The sequence below is a fragment of the Phalacrocorax carbo genome, chromosome 2 (genome assembly GCF_963921805.1).
Source record: "Phalacrocorax carbo chromosome 2, bPhaCar2.1, whole genome shotgun sequence".
NCBI lineage: Eukaryota > Metazoa > Chordata > Aves > Suliformes > Phalacrocoracidae > Phalacrocorax > Phalacrocorax carbo.
This window is the reverse complement of record NC_087514.1, coordinates 72082028-72092687: the sequence shown is the minus strand read 5'-3', so window position 1 is coordinate 72092687 and position 10660 is coordinate 72082028. Positions and strand designations below refer to the sequence as shown.

Below are 10660 nucleotides of genomic sequence, written 5' to 3'. Positions count from 1 at the left end.
TGCTGGCTTGTATTGTTTTTGCATTTAGAAAAAAGATCTGGTAGGAATCCACTTGCATTTTTTTGTAATGCTTCATGCCTCTGATACACAGAGTTCTCAATCTTTCTTGACTAATTTAACCAGTTGTTTCAGGTTACCCATTCAACGAAATGTCAGCCTCTCTCTTCTTCAACATATTCTTCACTTTGCACATAAATAGCTCCAAATTCCCATTTGGCCGGGCCAGTGGGAAAGGCATGTGAGATTGAATGAGTACCAAATGACACCAGTACAAGACAACATGAAATAGCATGAGAACTTGACAAAGTGCTTCCCTCAGATAAAACCATGCACAGCTAGTTAACGAAAAGTCCTCTGAGCTCAGCAAGGTAAATTAGCAATGCCTATTGGCTTTCAATTGTTCTAGGAGTCTCTGGCCACAAGGTGCTACAGCACAGGCCAGCAAGGGCAGTTTTCAAAGGGCATCCCTGGGACAAATTTTGAGTGGGACACAGTGGAGCCAGGCCACAGCGTCTGGAGAGTGTATTTTTCCAAGACTAAAAATAAAATAGTTTAGACTATTTAGACTTCTTGTGCTTAAATATCTATATATAGGAGTAGATGCAAACTCTCCTAGACAACAAGTGTTTGCAAGCTGTGCCCGGCTCCTATAGCTTAGGTCTTTTTTTTCTAATTAACTAGACATTACCGAGGAACACGGTAGCTTTTTTAAAAGTACTGACTGACAGATAAAGAAACTTGGAGAAGAACCTTCTCTTTTCAAGTGTATTAAACCATTACATTGGGCTTTGGCTAGCAAGTCAAACACAGAAATCTTGCATTCTTGTTCCTTAAAACAGAATAAAGACAAACATTTGATGTGAGACATATTCAATTTAATTTCAGTATTGAAGGGTTTGTTGGAAGAAACACTTTGAATATGCCAGTAAATATAAAGGCTCTGAGTATAAGCAACAGCCCAAAGCATTTGGCTAAACCAATGAAATTACAAATATCTAATACATGAGTCACTGGGAATTACAGCCATGAATGACAGATACCTCAGAGGCTCTTCTCCATTTGTAGAAGTGAATAGCTGGGTTCAGCAGTGCAGGGCCTTCTTTTGTTTTGCTTCGGGAAACAATAACTCACAAACTTTTCAACAGGTTTAGCTGATTCATCTGTTATAAGTATCAGAAAACAACAGGCTTGACATTAGATCATGGCTGGCTTTTCAAACACAGCCTCATAGAAAACACAGCCCTTTCAGAAACCTAAGCCTGATTTCACTTCTGAATTGAGGAACCACCTCTGTATTAAAAATCCTGGCCAGAGTACTTTAATCCAGATGGGACACTTACCTCTGAAAACCAGCAAAAACCATGAGACGGGCTCAAAGAAGGAATATACTGGCTATCTAGGAGAAGCTGATGTTGACACCCAGATCTGCAGCATGTTGACATGTTTTGCTTGCAAGGCTGGAATAGGTCAGCTCAGAAGAAACTGGGTTTAACACAGAAATGCACCTAATTGTAGGCTATGCATAAGCCATGCAAGGCAAGAGGCTCTTCATTTAAGGTCAATGTAATTTCAAATTTGCTATGTAATTGCTGTACTAAATCAAATTCCCCGATTTCTCACATTTTCTCTTACTTGGCGGGCATTCGAGAAATTTTCAGCAATTTTCAGCAGCAAACGCTACAACACGCCTTTTTTTGTCTGTCCCTTTTCCCCATCCTGCCTTTGCTGTGGTCTGTTCCCCAACAGCACAATTCTTGAATATCAGCCTTCCAGGATGACTTCACAGTGCCAGCAGAAAAATGACTAACTTGTTCTGTGACACATATTTCTGGGATTATTACACAGAGGTTTCTGATGTACCTCTGCACATGGAAGTGATGCTCGAGGGTGCCCCATGTCAAACCTCCCTAACATCTCTCCCTGTCCACAGTCCTGAGCGAGTCACTTCGCTCCTTATGCAGGGCACCTGCCCATTTTCTTTTCCACTGGAAGGGACCCACAACCACCATCACACTGAGTGAGCAGCAAAGTAAGCTAGCTGACATGAAAGGGAGGGAAGAGAGGCCTCTTAAATGGTGCCTTGCTTAAGAGGCACCTCTCTGTCAATGACTTACTCTTGAGTTCTCTGAATCTGATTTATGGGCCTGGGGACACTCATGTCTTTTCATTCCTAAAGAAATTACAAACTGGGTGGCAAAGGCACATGTAGCACTGCTTTCTTTTAAACTTTGACTGTAGGAGATGCCATTTTTCTTTCCCTCCCACATTTTTTTCCTTTTCACTCTGGCCTAGCAGCTGGTACACCTAGGAAGAAGTCAGAAACATGGGTTCATTTCCATTTCTGCTTTTGAGGACTCCAACTCATGTTTCCCCTAATGGCCTATTCCAAAACCCACTTGGGGTGTTCTCCTCTATTCTTGCTAAAGTTCCACCTTGTACTTAAACACTGGTGGCCGGAGGAAGGAGGCAAGCCTTTGTAATCCACATGCCCAGTGGAGAGGGGGACCGCTCTTGCCTTCTCCTCCCTTCTCCAGGGGCTGTGTCTGTGTTTTGTCCAAGTAGCTGCCTCATGACAGCTGTATAATCAGACAGAGAGGGACCTACCCACATCTTTCACCGCCATAGGAGTGACTTACCTGTTAGGTACAGACTCATGCTCTTCTTCCCCTCCCACCCTCAGTGAATCCAGAAGAGTATGAATGAGTAGCTTGGAGTCACGTGTGGATCCTGCCTCGCTGTGCCAATATCCCTCTCTCTCTGGCCCACAGAATCGCAGATCATTTCCGTGTAAATCTTATGAGAAGGGAGGGACAAGCCTTTCCTCTGATTCCCACACACACCCAGTCCTGTTAAGTCCCCAGTTGCGCCTACTGACTGATGCGTTAGGCAGCAGAGAAAGACAGTGTTGGATCCCTCCAGGCAAAGGAGAAGGAGGTGAACCTTCTCTTCTCCAACACCCTTGGTGAGACCTCCAACCTTTGGATAACAGACTTGGCTCCAACAGGACTGCCCCTGGACATATTTTAAAGGAAACTGGTGATCATTAGTGCATTTTGTGCTGGGCCTGAGCTGAGCCTGCAACTGATTGGCATGCTGACTAGACAGATGGAGGCCATCAGCGCAATAGCTAGAGGAACACCTCACTTGTGAATCCCAGCAGTGATGAAACATCCCTTCAGTCCTGAGCCACATACTCGCCCCGTGAGCCTGGCAATGCCTCCAAGCAGAACTTAGCATCTCATGAGCTCAAAGGTCAAGAATGCAGCTACCACCAGTAGACATGTCAAGCACAATATATATTTTATTGATTTAATTTCCAAGCAAGTTAAAAATCAGACTGAAGAAGAAATGCATAGCATAATCTCTACAATTTATGAACAACAATCATGGTTTTAATGCAGTCTTTCCTTTTGATTTGTGTGTAATTTTGACAGAAGGGTGACCTAAGATTTTGACCATATTTTGAAGGATGCCATTGAAGGTATATAAATCATAAACTGTATCTGAAATATCTTATTCATATCAGAGAACACAGAGTTCAGAGGCTTTTCCTAAAAAATGCTGATTTCTGTTCTGTGATTTCAGCCTCCTCACTATTATTAGAGCTTGTAATAATCACCATTTTTTGTCTTGAGATTTGAGAAGGAGTTGACTCCCAGAGAAAACGGAATGTGGCTGAATAATTCATTGTAAGGCCATATGGACTTTGCTTTCAAATATATAGAGGACTTTCTACCTACAGCACTTTGGAAATACTGTATTAAGTAAATTTCTTATCCATATAAGCTAAACATACACTTGCAATTAGTCCAAAGATTTAATTATGCAGCAATGGGAGTACTTGGATGAAAGAGCCTGCATTCAAATGAAATAGTCTTTTTTTTTTTCTGTATACTCTGAAGACTGAGAAGTCACTCCTTATAGAACATACAATCTTTCTGTGTAATATATACAGTGCTTCAAAGTGTTTATGCCCTTTTTGTTTTTGCCATACCTGGGTGTGCATTATGCTAAATTTCTTCTTTCTTTGAATTTTTTTCACATTATGGGAAGGATATTCTTTTTACAAACTTACAGTGCATGTCATTTAAAAGTGCCTCTTCCTATTTCAAGATTTTCCACAGAGTATTGGCACTGAGAAGAATTTGTCCTCATTGATGGGAAGACACATCAATACTGGCGGGTACACTCCACTTACTAGAAGGGAATTATTGTCCTTTGTTGAGATGAAAGATTCCTTATGTCTCTTCCATCAATCTGAAGCGTTGTGACATTTTCTATCACTGTAGTACAAGGATGTTCCTTCTGGGAAATGCACAGAATATACTAATGAGTATGTTCATACATCAGAGAAAATCTTTTTTTCCCCCTGTAAAATGACAAAATTATTCTTGATCTCATATTACTAAGCCACAGCAGAGAGAAAGTGTAATTGCCTGTAAATAATAAGTCAAAATGACCAAGCATGACATTTTTAAAGTTCAAATCCTCTCATCCTTAGTTATCATACATTGCATTAAGGCTATTCACTAACAGTATTTGTCAAGCTACTGTGTACCAAAGTGACTTATTTTGTAGTAAATCCAATAACAAGTGAAACAGAGCTTGCGGAGATTTGCTTTCAATTTCCTTTTCTAACTTCTGTGCCATTTTAAACAAATGACATACTGGCGAGGTGAAGAGGACAGAGCAAAGCACCAGAGATCACCTGAAGGTCAGCATACAGCAGGTCTCTTCGTATTAAATTTGCCAGAGCTGGGCTGGCTTTCTACCCAACAAAGCAATGTTCTGCATAACAGAAAGGCAAAGAGTGAAACAGTTTAGAGATTTAGATACCAGGAAACCGCTTTTCAAGGTTCCAAAAAGCCTGCTCATTACAACATCAGATAATTCACTATTAGACAGATAAAACCCCTGCTTTTCAAAGCAGACATCAAGGAGCAGTGCTTGGGCTCTGAAGTGGAAGGTACAACTCTCAAAACTGATCCTCAGTTTACATACATATGAAACACCTCTCTCTTTCCCGTATTTTATGGCAGGTTGTAAGAAATAGATAATGTCTCTTCTAATTTCCATTACAAAGCTCCGCTGAGAGACTACTAAGAGCCTGTTCCAGCTGCAGTGAGTAAAACCAGTTCTTCAAAAGGAAAGGAAAAAAAAAAAAAAAAAAAGAAGAAACCAGTTCAAAAAAATAAAGGAGAGAAAGAAAAAAGACCATATTTGAATTCTGATTCGCAGAGCGGGCGACGTGCTTGCCTTTTCCCATTGCACGCCCCGCTCTGCGGCAGTCGCGCCCCTTTCAGAATGACTGTTTGACCAATTCTTTCACAAGGCCGCCTGCTCCCTTCTAGGGATGTACTCAAACAACTCAAGGATTGCTTCAGCCAGAAGCACTTTCACACAGTTTGAGCCAAAATTGCCCCGAGGAAGACCTAGATCATGCTGCATGAGAGTTCTGACAGTGCTTTTAACGGGGGTCAGAATTTCACTTCCCAAATGGCAATAGAGCAGCCTATCTAAGAGAACTTCCTCTTCCAGAAGGACTTCCTGGAAGTGTGAAGTCGCCCTGTGGCTGGCTGCACACATGGTGGGGGTCATAAAACACCTGGCCTCAGTGTGTGCAGTCTTGCATTACATTGACTTTCCATGTGGTTTTTTTGCTGTGTGGCTTGCTTTATTTATTTTTTTAATTTTCACAATAATTGATATTTTAGACTAAGTCCTAGGTTTCCGACATTCAGAAAGCATGAGTCAAGAACTCAGGAGCCTTCTAAGAGGAACATTATCTAATGCATAGAATAAGAAAAAAAAAATATTTTGACCTGTTCAGGATGGAGAAGCAACCAAACTTTCAAGAGTTCCCTTAAGTGGCCATTAGAGACCACTGAGGATGAACAAAGTTTGTATAGAAAACCTGACTGTATTAGTAAAAAAAACTATAATTAGAAAAAATGTATCAGTAACCACAAATATATATAAGGAAAAAAGTGTGTGGGAAGTCATCACATAAAATAAATCAGATGGAAAAGTAGCAAATGGGAACAAGAGAAAGGAGTTGAGAACAAACGGACGAAATTGCTTCACAGGGGATTTGATTGCAAACGGCACACTGAATCTCACTGATCTTTGTGCTTTTTTGGCATCCTCACACACCACTTTCGAAGAGGGAGAGACAGCTTTCCCAACAACAGTTCCCTCTTCTCCCGTGCTTTCAGGCTGTCTACACATCACGTCCAGTTTCATTTTTGAAAAGCTGAATGGACTGCTACTCTCATGCCACTTTCCCACTGCTCCCTTCCCACCCACATTGTTTCTAAAATACGTCCTGCATCCTCTCTCCCAATTGTGGTTTTAACAAAGCAACATAAGGAAGTAATGTATTGTTGTGTTTACTTTCCTTCATTGAGATGTGGGTTTCTGACAATGATGTTGGGCTTGTTTTGGGAATCATCCACCAGTAAAACTTGATCAAACCTGTTGCATCCTGAAGCAATTGAGCAAAATAGAGTTATGGCTGCTGTAACCTAATCGCAAGCAAAAACATGTAGGTGAGCTGTAATTATCACAGGTTCTACCATCTGATAACATTTACAGCAAACACAAAATTAAAAGACATAAACCAGCAGCAAATGAGTGGAAGCTTTTCCTTTTTTTTTTTTTTTTTTTTGAATAACTGACTACTGACTTTTCCCTGGAGTTGCATATGAATCTCATCTCCACCAGAGAATCTATCCTGAACATTTTTCTTCACTGGATGTTGGGGACTGAATTTCGGTCTTCTCCTTCAGCACTGGAAGTACTTGAGACCCAACCGATAAAACATCTGGAAAGGATGACCACAAGGGCTGGTTCATCAGGTATATGCCAAAGTTTGTCTGCAAAAAGGCAAAATATTTATTGAGATGCAACTAATGTTAATCAGATCTATAGAGGATCTCACAACCCAGATATATTTAGAAAAACAATATTGCTTTAAGAACAAGGAGGTATGTACTATCTCCATGCAATTAAGAACATTTTTAACTAATTAACTTTAATAGACTGGTAAACAAAAGCTAACTCCATGCTACTGAAGAAGAATACCTTAAGTAAGTGGATAAATAACACAGTATTTCATCATGAGTTCCATAGTATCATATATGTAATTTACACTTCCTCACAGTCTTGCCATTTATTGACTGTTCTGGCTTCTTGACAAATACAGTTAATGCATTATCACAAATAAAGGCTAGGCAGCACAAGAATGCATGTATGTTCAAACAGTGAGGAAAAGTCTTGCATCTTCTAGCATGAATTATTCGCTTTGTTAAAAGCACTTCATTCTGTCTAGCCTTTGTGAATTACCCTTCATTTGTTTTTGCGAATATTTTAGTATATGTTACAGAAAATATTCAGAAAGTTTGTTTTACTAGGACTACCACTTGTTATCTGTCATTACGTGTGAAGCCGTCCTACATAAATATTAGAAATACTTAGAAATGTGTCCTTGTGATACTGAAAAATAAAGAAAAAGCGAACAGAATAACCACTTCATCCACTGGCCATACAGCCCTCGCAGGCACTGAAAACCTGATCTGAGTGTCTGCATCTTATGTGTGGTCTTAATCTTAAGCACGCCGAACGTTACAGTTGTGGCTGCGAACAGCTGGGTGTGATCTGGAGATGTCACAGCAAGAGGCTGCTGTGTTTGCGGTTTTGTTTTCCAACAGTGGAGAATTTAGAAATACGCAAGAAACAGACTTGCAATCTCATGATAATGTTTTCCAAACTATTAAGCAATAGTTAATTAAAGAAATATGTAAAATAAGAAATAAAAGAATGCTGAAGACCATGTTAAATTGATAATTGATTTGTAGACTTCAGAATGTCTTTGTTCTTCAAACTGAGGGCTCTGGAAACCCAATACTAATGTTCTTGTCTTTTTTTTTACAGGTTTCAATAAAAAGCATTTTGTTTTGGTAGGCTACAGCCAAAATGTACCAGTTACTCTAAAGTGTAAAGTAAATAAATAAGCAAATGAAATTCATTTGGTATTTCTGAAAAAAATAAATTTTAAAACCAAAATTCTGTTTTCCTTCTCCATTTCCTGATTACATTTACTGCCACTGTTCAGATCAATGATCCCAAAACTGAGGGAATTACATTGACAGCAGGTTTAGAAAAACATACTGGGTAAAAGGAATTGCAATAAATTAAAAAAACAGTGTTAGCTGAATTGAAGGGAGCATATTTGACAGGCTAAATATGAAGGCAGTATGTTTTCTCTTGTTCCCGCACTATAGAACTAAATAAAGATACAGTAATGAGGTAACACGACACAGCTTTTAGTCTCTGAAGAGTTAGCGAGGGGTAAGGCCGAGACCTACTCCCAAGTAAGAGAGATGCAGGAAAGCAGAGGTCTATCCCAGCATGGCCTCAGACTCTGAATTTGGGTCTTTCTGTTTCATTTGTAATCCTAAACATTAAAAAGAAAACCAGCTCCCAAGCAGAGTTTTTTTTTGGCTACTTCTGCTATTCCTTCATCTCACTGGCATTTCAGATATATGGGGTATGAGTTGGACCTGATCTGGCCTGTCCTGTTAATGACACTTTTTGGGTACCTGTCACCACAGTGGTGTCAACACAGGGTAGATCCTGATGGTCAGTGTTCTAGTATTTAACGCTGAGGAACAACGGCGGCACAGTAAGATCCCCATCCTCTAGCACAGTGACTGTGTTGGATCAACCACGATGCTCAAATGGTACGCTAGTAACTGTTTCATTTAAAATATTAAAGTACGTAATATTATTTTTCTGTTCTTGTTTCCTCTTATTTGTTGACAAGCTGTGGTTTCTCTATTGGCATAAATGATGTGTTTTTCAGCCTTGTGGTTCATAACCTGGATTTATTTCCTATGCCCTAGTGCAAAAATGACAGTTGCCATAATTTTGTTGTTTTAAAATATCTGGCAATCATAAAACAAATATTGTAAAATGAGTATTAGTCCATGCTACGCCACATTTCACATAGGAAAGAATTTTATAACTCATCCGTGTAAATGAACTCATTTGATACATGAGAAATTTTTATTTATATTTACAATATTGACATCTTGATTTACCTTAAAACGAGACTAAAATAAATCTGGGCAGATTGCTAACTGTGGAGAATTTAATTTAACAATTTTTCTACTGTCGTGAATCATTTAGTAGGTTTTTTTTTTCTTAAAGCACTTTAAACCATTCAGAATTATTTAAGAAAAGGCATGTATGAAGACATCTTATCTTCAGGAGTTCTCAAATACTGTTTTAATGCTGGTCTTTAGTATTTCCTTACTCTGACTGGGCATCTAAAGTCCCATAGTATTTTTTTCAGTGCTGAGTCCGGGTGATGCCTAAGGAGTCTTCAAGGTGATGGTACTAATATCTGTTTGGAATTGCTGACCTGTTTCTTTTGTGAATATTCTTAAACCGTAGCTTGTCATTACTAGAAGTGGATTCAATATCGTTTAAGTAAATTTCCTTGTTTTTTCAATAATTACAAATATTGACTCAGCAAATACTAACAGCACCACCCCGGCCCCGAGCCACCACAAAGCCGTGCATCCTGCCATTTAAGCTCTGTTTCAAGAGAAAGATAAAATGTAGAACTTGGCCCTTCTCACTGTTGAAAAACGAGGCTTTCAGACTCAGAGATTACAGCCTGCAGAGTTATTACAATGAACTGCATAATCTCTCTCTGCCGTTGCTGCCTTTTCCTGACTTCAAGGGCATTTTGTTCTGCATATAACCTCCCCAGAACACACCAAGAACTGGGCAGGGAGTGCGGGACTGTAAGTTCTGTGGCTTTATCCGCTCTGTCTTCTGATGGCAGTAGGGGCTCTTCCCATCACTCTTAAACTTCACAGGGACAATAAATGTAAAGCTTCTTGATTGGTAAAAACCACAACACTTCACTGCTGGAAGGAGTAGGTAAAATGTACTCATTCTTGCCAACAGTGAATCATATGATAGCCATCATACTCACTTAAAGGAGGAGCTACAAAATGCTGTCATTCTTGCATGTTGTTTCAAGTACATTTACTGCATCAACAGTAATATGCACTGCTTAGCTATTCACTGACAGAGAAATACCCTGGGTGCACTATGTCCTTTTGTAAGATAGAAACCTGAGGTGCTACATCTGACAAAGGCTGAGATGAGATGCCTTCAAGCTACAGCTCCTACAAAATCATTTAACTCAGACTAGCACTTGGTAGGGAAAATGCCCTGCTAGAATGTGTAACAAGCATGTAAGTGATACTGCATGCTAAAACTTAGCTTCGGGTGGATGAGTTCTGGATTTTGCCCCTAGATGTAGCTGCCTTTTCTCACTAGGTACATTTACCTGTTCACGTTTGCTCATTTTAGTCATACAATAATGTAACCTCCCTCCCATGCAAAGGTTTGAGAGATGCAATTATTAAAGCTGAATTTTTTTTTTTAACGTAAGGATGTTTTATTAGCTCTGGATTCACCAAAACTTATCAGTAAAGCCTTACTCACTTTCAACATGCTGATTTTTCATATTGGAAAAAAGGGAAACTTTTAACTTGGTGTCAAAAAACCCCATCTTGTTCTGTTGAAAATATCTGGACAGCTGAATGTTTTCCTAAGAACTGGTTTTCCTTTGCTCGACCTT

At 39.6% G+C, this 10660-nt stretch overlaps 1 protein-coding gene across 1 annotated transcript in view; it reads right to left on the bottom strand.

The window, feature by feature from the left end:
- Nucleotides 1-3283: 3283 nt before the first annotated feature.
- Nucleotides 3284-10660, bottom strand: part of MOCOS (molybdenum cofactor sulfurase) — a 227698-nt gene continuing 220321 nt past the window's right edge. The window contains exon 15 of the mRNA XM_064443252.1: nucleotides 3284-6875. Coding sequence (XP_064299322.1) covers nucleotides 6729-6875 — 147 coding nt within the window. The 3' untranslated portion in view covers nucleotides 3284-6728. The remainder of the gene's footprint in view (nucleotides 6876-10660) is intronic.